We start from the raw sequence: 20,131 nt of genomic DNA on the forward strand, positions 1-20,131 counted from the left end.
TTTATTTATTGTCGTAGGTAAGTCCTTTTTTATATCACTAAACTGAGTTGAGCGAGCTCAAAAGTACTTTATAACAACAAGCTATGGAACAGTGGGATAGAATATAAGACTATAGAGTGACTTTGTGATTGTAGGGAGAAGGCAGAGTGTTTGGCTGAACTAGAGGCAGTAATACACTGACTTGGTATAATAAAATAAAAACAGTGTCCAACCATAACTAGGGGAATCCCTGCCATCTTCTTTTCCATCCTCCGAGTCTCTTTCTTTCTTCTTTCGGTGATGTTTGTGTCCTCTGTGGCGATGCCTCCGTTTGTTCTCCCTCCCCAGAGGCACATGGACACCTACGTACACTGCTCTGTGGCCTGAGAAAGAAGGATCAGTTTAATATTCAATCTAAAAGCTCCTTATGAATACATTTTACCCAAAACACATTTTATAACACAACAGTGAATTTGATCATATTGAAATGAAAAAGAAGGCATTTTGTTGACCTTTTGACCATACATTTCATCATCTGCTCTGAATTGTTTAAATCTTTTATGTAAATAAAGAAAATCAATTGACAAATCAAGTACTTTCTTTTCTTCCCAAAAAGGTAGTGATATCAATACAAAATATAAACGCAAATATTGTTTCATAAACCATTCGACTATTTTACAAATCGAAAATCTTACTAAAACGCAAGTTAAAATTGTAAAAAAAAAGCTGCGTCAAAGTTCCAAGAACAGGCATTTTAATCACTGACAGAAAATAAAAGAACCCAGAGGAATGACACCAAAATGCAACACACAGACATGCATGGGGTTTAACAAACACAGAGACGATGATAGAGTGTAAAGTGGAGGGAAAAAAAGAGAAGATGGCACAGGACAGAGGAAAAAACCTGCTTAGCTGGACAGAGTGTACAGGGCGGCAGGGGTGTCACAAAATCTATATACTGTATGATTAGAAGAGGGATTATTACGGGGGGACCACCATAAAGAAAAGAGAGATTTCTCTCTTAAATCTTGTGTTGTCACCAAAAGAAATATACAGCTGTTAGTGAACCATTTTGGCCTGGATAGCCTTAAACTTACTTTCCAAGTCTTCCCTCTCATAGTTGGTGTGAGTGGAGAAGCTGCTCTTTCCGTGGTCCACTAGTGCCTCCTCATCTAGACCCTAGAAAGGAATGATAAGAAAAAGGAAAAGAGATTTCAAATAAAGCATAAAAATGTGTCATATTCACACTTAAATCTTTCTATTGAAACTTTGACCAGGATAACATCAAAGTGAAAGCTGGTCCGCTGTATGAGTTGGCCTGTCTGGGTTATACTATAACTCTTGGGCAGATGATGAAATGAATCGTGGCTATAACCGTTATAGCCACGATTCATTTCATCATCTGCCCAATAAAAATGAAAGATGCATGGAAATAACATACAGGTTTGGTAAACTACTGGTATGTCCTTGTGCTTTAAACTTGTATTTCACTCTGTATAATGTTGTATATTATTCCATAAGTACAAATATTTAATATAATATAGAGCAGGAAAAACAAACTGACATACTGCATTCAAGCAGATAAGCCTCTGACAACCTCAAATATTATACAATGCAACAAGATTTTTTATGAGGATTCATCTATGTGGTACAACAAATGAGTCCGTATTGGAAAATAGATTTATTTTATGATCCTTGCCATAAAGATTGAGCTTCATAGCAACTTACAGAGGCCGAATACACCAATTAAAGAGATTATGACCTTCTTGAAAATAATTAGCCTGATAGCGCTGTTATGGAAACATTTAGAGATGGGAAGATGGATTTAGAGGAGCTATAAAGATGTTAAGATACCTAGCAGCAAAGGCACATATCAGTGATATTTTTGATCAATGAAAAGAGCCCAGAACAGTTATTTTATCAACCAAACACACACATGTTCTTCATTTCAAGGACACAAATCAAACTGTAGCATTATCAATTATAAAACTAAACTTGAAAATATTGAAAATGTAAACTCACACACAGTTACAAAAACCATAACCCTCTTTGGTTTAGTAGTCATCTGAATCCCTGCCCCCAAGTCAGAGAGTACATTTAAGAATCCTACAGGAGTGCAGAATGTAATTATCACTAAATGTGAGGCCAAAACAAAACTTTTGGGCTTGTAGAGGTCCAGGCGTGTCCAACAAAAACACAGTTCACAGCTGTGACACATGATGAAAGCCACTAAAATAAACCAATACCTCTGCAACACACTGCAGACCCACTTTTTTGAGTCCAATAGTTGCAGCTCCAGTAATCTTAAGACTTTCATCTTATTTCTAAGAACACAAAGAGTGTCATTCGACTCATGCAGCATAAAGAGACAGGCTTGACTCCATAAAGAGTTGCCGCCTTAACTAAACATAATGTAGTGAACCCAGTCAAAGCTTATTGTAGACCATATACTTTATATGCATTCCACATAGGGCTGACTGCCAGACTTAGTCTTTATTTCCTTATTTCTCTGTGATATGGTTTCACAAAATGTCAATTTTCAAATATGCAATGCTTTGTCTTTTATCTTTCATTAAGTTATTTGAAATGAGAGAACTTCCTTGTCGCTTGACCAATGAAAAAACAATTGGAGTATCCTTTCATTCCTCCAAAGCATTCATGTAGAGGCGCAGCTGCCAAGCAGGAAAGAATGGAAACAAAAGCTGATTTTGGCCAACTGCTAGAGGGATACATGACACTGTAATGATGTCAGGGCCTCATGTCCCCCAACATGCCAGTCACCTCTACTGAACACACTTTCATTTGAATGGAAAGCACGTACACTGTTTTCATCTTCTTCTTGCCCAGTTTCATTACTGGCTTACTATTATTAATATGTCTTCAATGACATTCAGATTTTCACACATTATTATCATACTCATTGCTTGTTAGGCCCCCTTCTACAATGAGTGATGCCATCTGTGATTGTGTTTGTATGCACTTGTAAGTTTGCATGTTTGTGTGTGGGTCTCTCAGTCGCTGGCAGATTTACATGATAATCAGCATCTCTGAACTGAGAGCGCCTTGATGTGGAGCACTAAGCACTATTTAGCTTAGGAAGCCGGGCAGTAAAAAAAATAATCGGTCTCTACTAAGTGGAGTTTGTCAGCCTCAGCACAGTGCAAAGGGTGATTAAAAGTGCACTGGCTGATGATGATCATTTATGATCAAGACGCAGGGGTAACTGGCTGTATAGGAATGAGGGATTGATATGTATATACATGTGTACATTTCTTTCTGAAATAAGACCTTTGAACTTCCTTTGTTTAGTAGCCATTGGTTTTGTCTTTGTACTACAGTAGTTACAGGAGCCAATGTTTACAAGTGAGGCATGAAAAGCTGGTGATAAACTACTTCTGCTTCATAAGAGTTGCTTTTTTATTAAGCTTCTTAAAATCCTGCTTAACAAAATCTGTTAATGTTACTGCATTAACACCCGCTTACATGCTGAGGTCCTGAATAATGCATTCTATGCACGTTTTCCTCATGCCAATTCAGTTAGGTATAAGCTAATGTTTAAATCTGTAGTGCCCTCGACCCATGGACACATGATGCAACCTGTCGCATAGCTCTGTCAAAAATAAACGCCAGTCTATCTTCCACTGTCCCCAGGCAAGGAGATCACTCCTATGGCTCGACTACAGCTGTGCTTTGTGGGCATAAATGGCCAGGGTCAGTGGGGAGGGTTTGTAGGAGAGAGGAATTGCCAGCTGATTAAGAAAAGCCGGCATGAATACAGGGCTGTTGACAGAAGGCAGATGTGTTCTGGCTGCTTCTACGCATAAAAAAATGTTGGGATATATATAGTGCCTTACCTTGTGTTTACTCCTGTGTGAATCCAGTAAGTAAAAATGTTCCTCACGTCATTGACAATTGTGGTTGTATGAGGTCTCTTAGATACATCCCTGATTCAAAGCAGCAAGTGAAATCGGCACCTTAAGTACACAACAAATACCCCATACAGACCCAGAAAGATATATAAAACACAGAAAGAATAAAAGTTTGAACCTTAAACATGAACCACATTCTCCTCTCCTACTAAAAAAGGTTTAGCAATGTAGGTTATTAGAAACCTCTCAGTGTCAACTGGAAACACCACCACCTCCAACATGAGTTCATAAGAACTGAAAGCTTTGAGTATGATACACGATTAGCCCAGCTCTGCCTTGCTCAGCACACTGACAGAAGTCAAACTGACCTGTGACACTGCACAACAACAATACAAAGGTCAATTGTGCAGTTAGAAAATAAGAATTAGGTCCCTTTAAGGTACTTAGGCTAAGATAGTTGTAGCAGCTTAAAAAAAAAAAAATCCCCAAAACATCAGGTTTTATTTGATGCCTTCTACACAGTCATATCAATTCAACATTTCATACAGATGGTTTGTGTTGGTAAAGCTCTATAATCAATAAAGCTATTAATAGACAGACTGGCGAAGCCTTTCCTTTTTGAGATCCTTATAAAAAGGCAACACATTGTGCACAAACATTTTGAAAAAAAAAAAAAAGAGAGAGAAAATTGCTCTACACACTATAGTTTTCATGACATACGTCTGAGGAGACCTCACAATCGCTTGGCGCTATTTTTGCCTCCCTTCATATCAATGCGTTCAGCCACCTACCGACAGCCGCGCCTGTTACAATGTTTACTGCTCGGAAGCAGGGGAGTGCTCGGTCTGCTCTTCGGTCTACACAGCATTGCAGTGATACGAAGGTAGAGAGAAAATAGGGCCAAGCGATTGTGGGGTCTGACTTTTTCCTGGACAACGATTTTGTGATGCAAATGTATTACTCTTTTAAACACCTATTGTTTTGACAAGCAAAACGTTTTATTTTTTAAACCCCAGCCAACTAGCCGGACTACATTCATCAACGCCAAAACGAGGCTGGAACTCGGCTCACAGTACGCGGCGGGGGGTAAGAAAATGTTCATAAATAATATTGCTAGTATGGGATGTCATACAGCTTCATGTCAAAAGAGGCGAACTGTCCCTTTAACCCAGGGATGGGTAACTTCCATGATAAAGAGGGCCAACATTTTTTCAGCACTATCATTGGAGGGCCACATGACCACGCACTTCGAATAATTGGATATGAAAGACGCTACAAATGATTCTCAATAAGAACACATTTTATATGAATTTATATCTGTATGTTTATTGCACCAACATACAAATATTTTCTGCATATAAAAGCATTTTAACACGTCCTTAATAAGCAACAAAGACAAAACATTTGCTTAAAAAAAAAGTGCAAAAAGGAATTTGAACTCCTTCATAATAAAGAACAAAACTGAAGAGGTACTCTTCTTCCCATTTTGGCTGAAAAATTCAATTTTCTCAGTCAAGTTTTCTCTTTATGCCACTGCTAGTGGCCATGGCTCTTGACTTTCCCATTCGCTGTTGCCGAAAGCGGCCCGGGCCCCGCTATTGTTTGCGTATGGCGCGCCCTCTATCGGTCAACAGTATCATTACAATTTTTTTTTTTTTTTTTTTATTTATTTATTTTTAATTATTAAATTATTATTGATCTATTTGCGGGCCGTACTGAGTGAGGGCGAGGGCCGTGTGCGGCTCCCGGGCCGCCAGTTGCCCATCCCTGCTTTAACCTAAGCAGCCAGCCAGACACTGAAATTAACAACCAGCCACCAAAAAAGCCAGCAGGTTCCCACCAATCTCTGTTGTTTGCCAACCTTTGACTTCCGGGACCTGATCCAATCAATAGAGAGTGATTTTAAAAGTGTGTTACATACTGGGAACCTATCCCTTCAAATCTCATCTCTGTCTGACATTACCAAATACGAAACTATACTTTTCAAATGACAATGCTGACACTTCTTTAGCACCAATTATGGCCAAATTATGAAATTATGTCTTACAACAAAATTACAGAAACACAAAAGAGTGATTAAAAATGGCTGCTGGCCAAGTGATGTAAATAGTGAATACATTGAGCCAAAACATTAAAACCACTACTTGCTAAGAGGACAGTTTATGGGCAGTTTATATCATATGTGGCTAATAATAGACCCTTATCTAGTGATAGGCAGAAATGAAACGTAACTTTTGTGAGATCTCTGCAAACTATTGAGGAAAAAGTCAGGAGACAACACTGAATGTGTGGAATATTGTGTCATTAAACCACCAGCTTATCATGTAAAATTCAGCAAAATTCATGAATTGAATGTTCTTGATATCAAATCAGTTACAGAAGCAAATCTGCTTTCAGTTGTTCGGAAAAATGGTGAAAACCCTCAGTAATAGGAGCAATCGATCCCTACAGCTGTGAAGTCCTTTTTTGATTAAATTACATCACAAACATAGCTTCCTTTGCCCGTCACCATATTTGTGCGTTTCACAGTAACTATCCCACACACACACACACACACACACACACACACACACACACACACACACACACACACACAGACTGGAAAAGATGAGAGACAGGTGAATTGAAAATTTAAAGTCCGGGCCCATAACCTCTCCATTTCTAATGAATAACAACGGATAATACTGAGAGTGACAGCAAAAAAGGATCCAAACTGACTTTTCAAAATTCAAAATGAAGGTCTACATGACAGCATCATCAACCTCTATAAAGTGGACTCAGATTAGATTCCATGCCAATATTCCAAGCCAAATGTTAGAAGCCTAAAAACAATTCATAGATTACATTGTGTTTGAAGGATAATCGGGTACCTCTCTATTCTAAGACAGAACATCTCAGATTTCAACATTCATTTGCATTTTATTACGATACTATATCATCTTGTTCAGGTAATATTTAATCATTGATCATTTTTTTCAAATGTTTGTTCGTTCCATTAAAAATGGATCTCTTTTACTTCTACCGAGCCGGGGCTTCTTATCAGGATTGCTCTCTGCAAAATGCAGCAAGCAACTCTGGTACGCAGCCCTGTGTACCAAGAGACCCGCCGAGTTAAACTTGTTTAAAAAATTAACAGACAAGCAACGTACTTGTGGTATCACCCAGATAAATGGCTGGAAGAGCATCAGACTGTAAAATGAGTTGTAGCAACAAAAGCCAGCTGTTTCGGGGTCAAATTTGCAAAGCAGCCGTCCAAAAAAAGACAGCAAACCCCTGTTATCTCTGGCATTTTTAAGGGGACACACCATAAACATCTCTTCAATATCTCCAAATAAATTGAATCCCCTTCTACTGTACTTCAACGTCTTTGAGTAAGACATGGAAACGTACAAAATCAAATTTTTTGCTAGACCCCCACCCTTCAAGTACTCACTATTAACATTCTTCTACGCAGTAAAACGTCTGACAGTAGGTAGTGTTGTCTAGGTTCAAAGCAGAAATCCCCAGCTGTAGCACGGATGGCTAATTTTGCTCATTATATGTCGGGAAACATCCATCCAATCCACCCCCACCAGTTAATTTAATTCAAGGATGCAAGGGGGCTGGAGCCTATCGCAGCTGTCATTAGGCAGGAGGCGGGGTACACCCTGGATGGGTCACAAGTCCATCACAGAGCCACACAGAAACAAATGAAACAAACAATTATGCACACTCATGCTCACTCCTCGGGACAATTTAGAATCACCAATTAACCGAACATGCATGTTTTTCAAACTTCACACAGAAAGGCCCCAGCTGAAGACGACAGTCCTAACCACCACACCACTGTACAGCCATTCTTGGAACATGTTGAAAAAAAAAAAAAAAGTATTTATTTATTCTTTTAAATCAGAGGGGGCATTACATGTTTTTTCATTATAAAGTAAGCACAGAGTGCTGTATAATATGCTGTTGCTCTTCCACGTGGCATCAAACCAGCCCTGACCTGCTCAGATTTAGACTCTAAAGGTGCCCAGTGGGTCTGGCACCAGGACTTCTGTCACTATTAAAAGAAAGTCACCACTATTGACGGCCAGTTTCAGGGATGCATCAGTCACAGTTTTCTAATAATAACACTTTGACCCTTTGCCAAAATTACAAGGTCTTTCTTCCTGCCCATCTTCCCTTTAATCTAATCCCTTTAAACTAAACTACGTAAAACTGACTGCTCACTTATTGTCTAATGGATCTTTGGACTGGAGTCTGATGACATTTTGTTGTCATTGTGAAAGCCACAGTTGTAAACAAAAAAAAAAAAAAAAAGATTAATTGACTATTGCAGGTCTGTGCTCTTTACTAAAAGTCCAAACTCACTCCCCACCAGTCTGTCACACTTGTCTTTTAATTTTTTTCCGGCTGGACTATATCGAAAGTTTGAAAAAAATCCACAGTATTATTACAGCTCAAAAAGTTCAGCTTTCAAAGGTATACGGCTTATCATTTTAAATAATTCTAATTTAATATTCACATTAATATTTTTTGGCAGAATCAAAACAGCCCTGTGGTAAGTGAAACTGAAGTAAACACAGATCTAGAGACTATGAATAATAAGCCAGCCAAGTAATGCTGACTTTTGCTGAGTAGCCACTGAATTATTCACCACTCTGGAGCTTCATCACCTTTGAGCAGGGCACAGCGCAGTCAGAAACTTGCTCCTGTACCAAATACCTCCAGAGACTTGTGGTTCAATTATCTTATTCAAGACCCTGGAAAATATTTTGATAGCAGTTGTTGGTGTAATTTAAACTCTAAAACATGCAAAATAACACAAAAACAGTCATTGTATCCTCTCCATCTGACAAATGTTTACCTCTTTCTCCGTGTCTGCATCTGATTTAAACAGTCCTTTCATACTCACTGCAACTAGTTTGGCGATTGAATAAAAACATGCATTTCAATCATTTGAATTTTCGTTTATAAACATAATTTCGGTACATGGCACGCTCAATTGAATTTGGATACCTTGGCAGACCCATTTCCCCAGCGCCTTTCTCTGTCATGTTTTTTTCTTTCCTCCCTTCCCTCCCATTCTCCTTGTCCCGCTCCTTCAAGCAGCCATAACTGTCTCTAACGGTTTTCTGCAGCTCATGCTGTTTTGGGCCATTAAAGAATATGAAGCAAATATTTAAATTTCCAAAGCCAATATCCAGCAGGTAACAGCAACTTAGCCCCCCTATCCTCATTCTCACACCTTTGCTTTTTTAATGAACTGACCACCTGCCCCATTCATTAACACTCTACTGTACAAGAACTCAAGCTTTCAAACCAATATACCGGTATACACAAACAGAGAGCATTCATGCACACACAGAGCCGACGGATCCTGCTAAAGTGCAGACGACCACAGGCACAAAACACAGAGACCAGACATACCTTGAGCACATGTTCCCCCTCGCTCTGTTCATCCATTTAGACTAAAACATCCGCATAGCAAAGGCTGGGGGGGACATTCACCAGTTCCTTTTCCCTGACGGTTATCTATGTTGTGATGGGTGTGTGCAAGCCAAGCGTTGATAACGACAGTGTCACACTCGTCTGTTCCCTCTTTCCTCTGCTCATCTCTTTATACAAAGGGAGGGCAGGAGGGAGGGAGCGAGCTGCTTCAGAACACAGAGTGCTCTGCTCTACCCCGTCAGCCCGCTCTTTGCACAGCAGCCAATCCCTCCATGCCACCATGAATATTTTTTTCACCCAGCCAAGAGACTAAAAACACACATGCACGCCACCACATGGAGGACTCACATACACATTTGGAGGACATACAAATTCTTAGCCGCTAAGGTATTCAGGTCACAAATGAAGAGCCACCCCCAACACAGATAAATAGAAACAGGCACACGTGTGGGCTCGGCATTCCTCACAGGGTGCAATGAATTGAAAAGGACAGATTGCCGTATATTTATTAAGATTCCAAAAAGCCTTTGACTTTGACATTCACAATCCTTATCACAGCTTCAAGGTTGTACTTGTCTTTCATCGAGCAGTAATAGGAAGCAAACGAACTATAGTTCTTTGTCCTGTCAACAACAAGTGCTCTCATAAGAGAAGGGCAAGAGAACATCGTTCTGAAACCTAAGCAGTAATTAAAGAGTCTATTTCTTAATTCAAGAAAACCCTTTGGATCCTTGTCCCGGTCACAGATACCCTGTGGACACATTATCTACACACATATATATATATACACACACACACAGTCATTGTGAGCAGCAACTACACTAATCGCAAACCCAAGAATGCGAAGGTGGAAAAAATAAATAAAAAGATAAATTTTCATCAGAACATAAAGTGTGCACATAATTCAGCAGAAAGAGTGACATCTACTGGCAGCACCAACACACGGTTGAGGCATTCTGCAAACTTAATGGAGAAACATGAGATTGAATGAAACAGAGATTAAATGTCTTGTCGTCACGCTGCCATTTTGTGCGTGGCTTAAAGAAAAAAAATATTAAGCACCTCGTTTTGTAAACCTGCAGCCCAAACCAAAAGATATTCAGTGTAACGATCAAAAAAAATCCTCAAAATTTAAAACCATGACTAAATAAAGTGTTTTTTCTTTAAAGCCATTAAAATTAGCAGTTTGAATCATCCTTATTCTAAATTTCTGTCACTAAATTGCTTTAACCCTAAACAACCGTACATAATGTCATGCTGCAATTTCTGCCTCTGATAAAGAAAGATAATACAGTTTTGAGAACAAAGGTTAACTTAGACCCATTAATCATCCCAGTTTATTTGGCCATCCTCCACAAAGCCTCACTCCCATTCCAACCTCATTACAGCGTAATAGAATTGATGTGTTTCATCGTTTCTGGATTAGCTTTTAGATCCTTTCTGCAGACAAAGTACCCATACAGTTGTGCTGTTAATTTGTAATTATCATACAATTTGGTTCAAATGTATTAGTCCATTTCTTTCAGCCTTCGTACCATGACTTGATTTAACAGATTCTCAGTAATTATGTGATTTTTGTGACATGACTTTGACTTGGTGTGACGGACAGGTGTCCATCCATAGCAAGTCAATCAAAAAAGAATGTTATATCCTTTGTGAAATTAATGAATTAACCCTAACCCTAACCTGGGGTAAACGCATGCAGGTTCCTCCAGCTTTACCTTTGTATCTTTGTAAAGCTGAGCAACACCTTACATTATCAAAATGAGGTGGCGGACATTAGCTCAACTATCATAAATGTAAAGCCATCGTAGTCATCATTGTCTCATCAGAGACAAACAAACTAAGGATATGGATTGCTGGAACCATGTCCTGTGATCTGATGACACCAAGATGAACAAATTTGCTTTCGATGGTGTCAAGCATGTGTGGTGGTAAAAAGTGATTTGTACATAGAAAAGTGCCCCATGCTTAAAGTCAAGCATAGTAGTGGGAGTGACATGGTTTGGGGCTGTATGGATGCCATCAACAGTAGGAAGCTGAATTTCACCAAAAGAAACATGCTTGTCAACATGTACTGTGACTACTGAAGCAGATCATGATACTCTCCATAGGATTTCAGTCAAATCTCACACACGTCTCTTTAGCCTGGTGCAGACTCAAAATGTAAAATTTCAATGTAAGGCAAGGATGAAACGCACAACGATGACCTCCCTTTTAATGCCTTTTCATTTCATGACATTTCGGGCCAACACGGCCCATTCTCAGGGAGTTTAACATAGGGGTGTACTCACTTTTGCACCAGCATAATTTCACAAAAATGGACAAATATGTCATTTAAGTTATATTATTGACCTTTCTTTTCTGTTGTAAGCTGAACAGATGTTGTATTAAACTTACTCTATGCACGTTTTGGGAATAACTTGTGTGTGTATTAAAATATTGTTCAAAATGTTACTTTTCAACAGGGGTGTACTCATTTTCACTGTGCACTGTGTATAGGAACATTAAAGGCGATACAGAGACTTATCTGCATGACTGCTGGAACTGCTTAATGAAAACCGGACAGACGAGTCGAGGGTCAAGTCTGTCCCAGATCACTTGTGTACTGCAAACTCACAAAAATTCAAAACTCCCGAGCAAAAGAGAAACATGCTGTGTAATCTGCATATTACAACGATCTAACAACACATTAAATCTTGCAGTGTAAACTCTACAACAACACTATCTGGGTTTCCATTTCCAATTTTAATATCCATTTTTGCCCATTTCAAAGAAGACTTGATGCGCATTGGGGAATCGGAAACAACTCTGACCTGGCAAAGATTGAAATTAGGTAACTCATCAGCTGTTTGGCTATATCTATCTTGTGGAAGGCTGCAGCTCTTCAGAGAAGCTTCCGGCAATAAATTAACTTAAATGTGGAAATGTGGGAGGCACAGGAAAAAAAAGAAAATAAACACAGGGCTACACGGTGGTGTGGTGGTTAACTCCGTCGCCTTACAGCAAGGAAGTTCCTAGATTAAATCCCAGCTGGGGTCTTTCTGTGTGGAGGTTGCATGTTTTCTCCATGCATGCGTGGGTTCTCTACAGGTACTCCGGCCTCCTCCCACCATCCAAAAACATGCATGTTGGGTTAACAGGTGATTCGAATTGACTGTAGGAGTGAGTGGGCATGTGCTTGGTTGTTTGTCTCGCTTGGCTCTGTGTTGGCCCTGCGATGGACCGGCGACCTGTCTCGGGTGTACCCACCCCCACAACCCTAAGTTGGATCGAGCAGGTTTAGAAAATGGATGGATGTAAAAACATGAAACATCTATATTAAAAACAATGTACACACATACACCCAATTCTACTTCCAATTCCTCTTAAATAAGTGCTTATAATTTAGCAGCTTATGGTACAGTCTTATCACACCCTTCTTCCTGAAAATATAAATCCTGAAAGAAAGATTTGGTGCAACATACACAAAGAGGCCCTATGTTATACCAGTTAGCGTATGGGAATTCATTCTTCATAGAACATCATTGTGAGAGTTCAACAGAGGACTAAGCCCATTACACAGGCTTATTCAATGCAATTACAGCCAGTCTAAGTAAGTGCTGAGCCAATACAAGTCCCGGGCATGAAACTGGCTGGATGAAAACGAAGGTACCTTTGGTAAAATTCAAAGAAAGCTGACAATTTAAAGCCAGGTTAATATTGTTGATTAATAGACTGAATAATTAATACTAATTAGTAGGCCAAACCATTAAAATTCCCCATAAGATACAAATTGTTATATTACACCCTTTTAATTATGTCGCGATTCCACAAAACACTTTGTGTGTTCCTCGTTCACCCACCCACAAATACGGTGCTTCTGATTTATATAAGAATCTGAATACACGATGCAAAGCTTATTCTCCACAATTACGCACAGATGACCATATCGGGAGAAATGCGGGGTTGAGTGTACACGCACTGAGGATCAAACTGACGACCGCTCTACCAGCCGAGCCACGGCTGCGCCAACAATAACACAAACAACTCGTACACCATGAACAAAAGATTGACATAAACACGATCAAGGATGTTCAATACATTGCATTTGTGAACTTCTCTTCCCCTTTCAAATGCCTGGAATCAATTTGAATAATAAACCCTGACACATTCTAGTTTAAGTTTGATTTTAGCAGAAATAATGTCTCACAGGGATCGGTATGATGACGACATGTTTCATGATGTCAGTGAAAGTTGTGAACTGGATGCTTTGCTCTTGGATTACAGAGCACAGTCAGGGCAGACTTGTGGTATGCTTGCTTTACCTGATGGAGATTCTACACAGACTCTTAATTGCACACCATTAACAAGTAGGGTCACCGTGACACACACATTTCACCTGAGTGTGTCGAGAGTGAGGCATTCTGTTGTCGTTCCATGGTAAACAGTCATTTTGGATACATAGGCATAAGCTAAACTCACTCAGTTTGATAAGTGCACTGGTGGACTTTCGAAAAAGATATTTCTATAATAAAGAAAAATCTTGAAATATAGGCATTTTTACACAAAATTGCTCTCAATTTACAACTTCTTGTCTTGACAACTTAATTAGAAATGATACATGTACAGAGAGAACAAGATGTCTGCACCAAAACCCACACTCACCCTCTGATGAGAAAAACTGTGTCACCTCTACACTAAGGAAGATACAATTCAATACAATACAATTTTATTTCAGATTTGTATTCATATCAACACTACTCATCATGACTTTTAAGACATTTAAACAACAGGTAGGCCAATGGCACTTAAAGGATTACTGCGGTATTTTCAACATTAAGCCTCTTTTCTGAGTCGTCTGCAATGTTTTAGAATCAATAGAACTCAATGGGATTTACAAAATGTCAAATAAAACACGACAGAAGCAACTTTTCGCAACGAAATTTGATATGGATTACCAGTGCACACCAGTAACCACTCCGGTGAGTAACCACTCAGGTTGAGTTGAATCAAAATTAGGCAAATACCGGAGACAGCAGTAAACATCAAAAAAGCGGTGAGGGGGGTTCTAAAACATTGCAGACGACTCAGAAAAGAGGCTTAATGTTGAAAATACCGCAGTTATCCTTTAATACAAAGAAAAGCATCCAACAGAAACATTACAGCGATTTCCATTAGCTGTTTCCTTACCCAGTAAATATTAAAGAAGAAGGAAAAAGTTAATGAATAAATATATGTTTTTTCAAATAACACACAGTAATAACACAGGCCAAATAGCAGAGGCAGTGATTCAGTCGCTTATAGGACCAGCTTTAGCAGAAACAACTTGAAGCAATCGTTCTCTATATGAAGTCATCAGTATCTGACATCATTGTAGAGGAATTCTGGCCCACTCCTCTTCACAGCATTGCTTCATATTATGGAGCTTTACAGGCATTCCTTTATGCACAGCTCATTATAAGTCCTGCTACAGCATTTCAATCAGGTTGCGGTCCAGACTAGTTGTTGAAACATCTTGATTATTTCCTTCTTCAGCCAGTCTGTTGTAGATTTGCCGGTGTGCTTAGGCTCACTGGCCAAATGCCCAAGTCATCACCTGTTCACCAGGGTGCTTGACAGTTAAAGCTTTTGTTCCGATATGCTGTGTCTGGTTTTTGCCAAACATGCCGCTGTGCATTATGGTCAAACATGCCCACTTTTGTCTATTCTAACCAAAGGACATTATTCCAGAAATCTTGTGGTTTGTTCAGATGCAACTTTGCAAAACCAAGCCAGGCTGTCGAGTCCTTTTTAGAGAGAAGAGGCTTTCTCCTGCAACAATTCACTCTACTTCAGTCTCCTTTTTCTTATTGTACTTTTATGAACTTTAACATTTTACATTCTAATCGAGGCCTGTGAAGTCTGAAGCAGTGTTTACACTGTGGTCGCAAAAAGAAGTCCTTCTTAAGCTGCCGCTGTACCTCTTTGGTCATTCACACAGATGTGGTTTCATTACTCCACTTCAGCTCTGTGACTACCCCTGCTGCCGGCTCAGATCAACCAGCAGCAGATCAACTTCGACCGACTCTTGGGCCATTGTGCTTACGCCTGGGACATCGATGTGCAATCCAGGCGCCTTGAAATGGACTTTGAGAAAGTGGCTTGAGATGTGTCTCAGGGGTGTTTGCTGTTTCTTTCAACCTCAGGGTGAACTTGATGAAACGTCAAAAGTGTTTTCAATTTGAGAATAATTCGATATTCCACGCATTGGAATAATCAAAATGGTCTGGAAATGGCCAAACTGCCCTTACCAGATTGATGGGCTGCAACAATTGCTTCTCTGTGCCCATTGCTTACGTCTTTCCACTCTTGGGATTAACGCACTCCTGAATGCCCCAGCCAAGCAAACTGATAAAACATGTGCTTTTAAAGAGGTGGTTACGAATGCTGATAATGAATTAATCAGGTGCTTTCAATTAGCACCACCTGGCTGCTACTTATACTCCTAATTCCTATGGCGGCAGAAGGGGGGAGACTTAGTATTACGCAACTACTTCTATTTAGTTGGCCTTGTTAGATGAAAAGAGACACAGAATAGAATATACTTTATTCATCCAACTTAATATGTCATGTTTTGTTGTTAATTTGGAGTTCAAAACTTTATTATGGAATAGAAAAGGGTGTACTTTATTTGGCGTCACGCAGAATGAATGCCTGAAGTCATCATGCGTCACACGGAGAACACACTGTGTCCGTCTCATGAAAGCAGCTATCCAGCCACCCCTTTTATTAGGGCAGTGTGGGATCGAGTTTCCTAGCATCCTTGCACATGTATATTCATGCGTGCACGTACAGTAAGCACACACAGAAAAGGAAGTGGACAACTCTACACCACCCCTGACGTCACACAGGCAGCATACATTTTAAACTTAGCACTGCAACCGGTTTCTTTTTCGGGGCTCGTTAACGCTGCTGCGTATGATGCTTCTCATCCTGTGACTGCGAGTTACACCCAACAGACAGGATGTGGGTGACTATCCCAAAAAGAAACCGTATTCAAAACTTCACTGTACTGTAACCCACCAAACAAAAACATCTGCCACTTTACTACTACATTGACGGAATATTTGTATTGTTTTTTTTTTTGCCACGTGAGAAACATACATTTCCTTCCTGTTTATTTTACCACAACACTTGCACGATCTTTCACAGCAGCAGCAGTGCCTCACACAGAATAAACATAATCAGACACTGCTATCCGAAGCAAAGCTGGTATGCAAATTAGTTTTTTAATTTCTGTAATTTTACCTGTACAGCTTTTTAACTCACTAGCTGGAGCGCATCACAAAGTAACGGACGACTGGGTCTTTTGTGTGTGAGAAGAGACGCTGAAGCTGGTGGAAGTACCGTTAAAGCATCATGTACAGCCACACTTACAGAGGCAGCCCACGTTTACCACGTGTGTATGATAACAACGTTTTAGTACATCTCAAAAGTACCCGGACCGACATTCATGTTCAGACTTGCCAACTAACGAGTCGCCTGAAATTCAAATAAACGTTAACATATCTAGCTTGACTAATGTCAGGCTAATTTATTAGCAACTGCTATCTAAAAACAAACAAATAAAAATAAATTATCTTAACAACTAATTGCCGGGCACAGAAACGTATGGATAAGATATTTATTTTGGAATAACTCTTACGCTGACTTTAACGTGTGACTAGAAAATGACCTGTGTCCACGCCACATGTCAGGAGTAGAAAGCCGGCTAACAATAGCAGTCGTTGGAGTGCCTCCCCTGTATCTGTCTCTCAAGCATCCCATTTACTTGCGCTGCTGCTTGACAAGCACGGGAAACCACCGACAAAAGCCAGTGTAATTACAACGGTGATGTTCTGCGGGTACTCACTGTTCTCAAGAGGGGCCTCATTTGTTCTGAAGGTCCGTCCATTTCACCTGTAGACAGTCATAAACCCCCCCCCACCCCCTTATGTGTTCCGGTCCCGGCAGATCGACAGTGAAAGCCGGCTGGGTGACAGCTCTGTGAGAGTTGACTGCTTCTCTTGACTATAGGGCAACGACACGCCTCTGATATGATTGACAGTACAGTACAGCCAATCGTCTTTCAATAGCAGACGTTTTCGGCCAATCAAACCTAATGACGTAACTGTTAAGGTGGGACTTCTTTTTTCACGCCCAAAGAGTCCCAAACGTTTTTTGTGTGCGCGTGTCAGTTCGTGTACGTGTCATGCACGTGTATAAAAGTTGATATGAAGCAGTGTTGAATACGAACAAATGACATTAAGGACTGTATTATCATTCCTGTCAGAGCACCTAGTTCTAAATGATAAACTGGAAAAATATAGCTAAACTAAGGGATTGTGTCTTTTTTGTTGTTGTTCGTTTGTCTGTTAGAATATATAAAAGCATGAATGAATTCTTGCAGATACAGAATAAGCTATAAATGTGGGGTTATACCACTTAACTTTTTCTTTTTTTTTCAAAGGAAAGGATGAAAATGTTAATTAGACTGCCATAATTTAGTTCTACTGCAACTATTCCAAAATAACTGATGAGGCCCAAGGCTACTCCTATGGTAGGTGTTGTTGAGATATGTTACGAGCATATCCCACTGGACTGCATTCCAACATAGAGTTACTATGAGTCACCAATTTGTGATGCTTTGAATCAACAAACCGCATTTCTAGAAAGGTTTTTCTTGAAATGTAATCATTTAAGGTAATCTATTTTTTTTTTCTAGCGAAAAGTGCAAAAGCCAGTGTCTGTGATAGTACGAGGCTGCATTATTCCCCAGACTGAGTGACCTGCGTACAAAGATACCGATGAGAAGTGTAGTTCAAAGGGATCTAGATATTCCATACCATGTAGGCTTACTCAAGTGTGCATGACCGTTACTGTTTGACCTTAGCTGCTGTTTAAAGGTTAGGTCATGTTTAATCCTGTTTTCTCAAAGTCACATGATCTATTAAACCTCTTAAACACCTTTAAACCGCATCTGTGATTCAGTCTGAAGCAGGTACTATGTCCTGACAACTTTATCTAAACTCCAACAGATGTCCCTGTTTCTTGTTTTTGAAATGCACTAAAAGTTGAGCCCAAAATTAGAAGAAATAAATAAAGTCCAAATATTACTATTCATTTACATTCTATGTGAGAATTATTATGAAAGCACAACAATGCTGATTTAGTGTCCCAACACATTTCATACTTTCTGCAAGAAGAATGTGTTGTTGTACACATCTGCAGTTTAAATGTCTGCAAACTCATGTTTAAAACCAAAAACCAACCATGGGACAAGGAGCAAGCTAAAACCTTGCTCTCAGGTAGAATCAATCATTTCCTTCTTTGAGTTGATCATGTCGGTTTAGAAGCTTTGCAATAATACACAGATGCAGCCAGTGAATTAATTAATGCGCTAAAACTGTTTTTAAGGAGGATGTTTTTTAAAGATAATTTATGATAAAAAAATATTTGTTTAACTGGACATATTGATTTTTCTAACAAAAAAAAAACAAAAAAAATCACATATTTGTTATTGAAGGTTGAAGAGTAAAAAACAAACATCTCTAAAGGCTGTCCATTCCTCGATCTGTATTTTCTCGAACTGACTTTGTGTTTCCACAGGGTTTGGATGCTGCTCTACAAATACTTGACTTTTTTTTACTATGATTTAAGTCTGGACCTTTGGCAGGCCACGGAAGAAGCTTAATATTGTTTGTTGGAAGATATTAATGACAGATCTGAGCCCTGTGTCAGTGGGCCTTGCTTTGTATCAACATAACACGTCATATGATGTACTGGATCAAGGCTTGGACAACTGACTCCAGTTTGTTCCGGCTACATCTGTGTGTACCCAGATTTCTTTATGTAGATCAGCAGTAATAACACCCTACACAATGATGTGTTCAGTTATTGCAAATGGGAACTGGGGGTGGTTCAAGGTTCGGAGTTTGCATGTTCTCCCTGTGTATGCGTGCGTTCTCTACGGTTACTCCGACTTCCTTCCATCATCCAAAAACATGCGTGTTAGCTTAATTGGTGACTCTAAATTGTCCCTAGGAGTGAGTATGATGTGTTGTGTGTCTCATCAGACTTCCAAATCAGTGAACAATAAAAATACTGATATTAAAAACAAGTGACACAGCATATCAGATTGTCTTAAATTCTGTTAATGTATTTGTGAAAACTTGAAATTAAATCCTTGAAACATTTCAGATCATTTTCTGTCTTATAAAACCACCGTGCTTATCAGGTTAAAAATTGATACAGCGAATCTGTAATGATTCATTTTCACCAGTAGGTGGCAATGCTGCATCAAGCAAGTGTCTGTGGTCATGCAAGACAGAAGTTGAATGCTAGAAATTATGCACACTTCAAAGGGAGCGCCTTTGGTTGTCTCCCATGTTTGTTTTTTAAGAAAAAATTAAATCACAGCCAACAAGCTATTTTAACAATCAAAAATGCCACAGGCAAATTTCAGAAGAAAATCCTTTTAGCTTTGGTTTATGGTATGGTGTGGAACGTTTGAATAACTTTTGGGCTTTAGAACTGTCATGATGGAAGCAAGAAATTTGACAAATGCTTATGTGAATCAGTGCATCCTGAAATAATAAAGCTAATAATTACAGTAAACACCCTCAGTCATGTGCATAATTACATAACCACTGGAAGATCATGTCATAAACTTAACTGCATACCCATATTACTGTGATAGAACGCAGACAAGTGCAAACAGCCAAAGTAATCTGTTCTTTCAGAAGTGCTCATGGGTGTCTTCCTTTAAATAGAGCCCATTCCTCACCCGCCCATCAACCTCCGACATAATCACGCGGCTGTTCAGAAATAGAACCACGAGGTGGGAGATC

General features: G+C 39.5%; 1 protein-coding gene across 10 annotated transcripts in view; it reads right to left on the reverse strand.

The window, feature by feature from the left end:
• LOC142368303 (sodium bicarbonate cotransporter 3-like) overlaps positions 1 to 17,259 on the reverse strand; it is a 47,880-nt gene extending 30,621 nt beyond the window's left edge. For 8 of the 10 annotated variants that reach the window (XM_075450438.1, XM_075450442.1, XM_075450439.1 and 5 more), the window contains exons 1-3: positions 17,155 to 17,259; positions 1,077 to 1,158; positions 213 to 362 (exon numbers count right to left, since the gene is read on the reverse strand). In XM_075450438.1, coding sequence (XP_075306553.1) covers positions 213 to 362; positions 1,077 to 1,158; positions 17,155 to 17,196 — 274 coding nt within the window. In that variant the 5' untranslated portion in view covers positions 17,197 to 17,259. Of the gene's footprint in view, positions 1 to 212; positions 363 to 1,076; positions 1,159 to 7,281; positions 7,378 to 9,260; positions 9,458 to 17,154 lie in introns of those variants that run through there. The other 2 variants (XM_075450435.1, XM_075450436.1) reach the window with 2 other exon arrangements.
• Between the last annotated feature and the right edge of the window lie 2,872 nt (positions 17,260 to 20,131).

This window comes from Odontesthes bonariensis, chromosome 18 (assembly GCF_027942865.1).
Source record: "Odontesthes bonariensis isolate fOdoBon6 chromosome 18, fOdoBon6.hap1, whole genome shotgun sequence".
NCBI lineage: Eukaryota > Metazoa > Chordata > Actinopteri > Atheriniformes > Atherinopsidae > Odontesthes > Odontesthes bonariensis.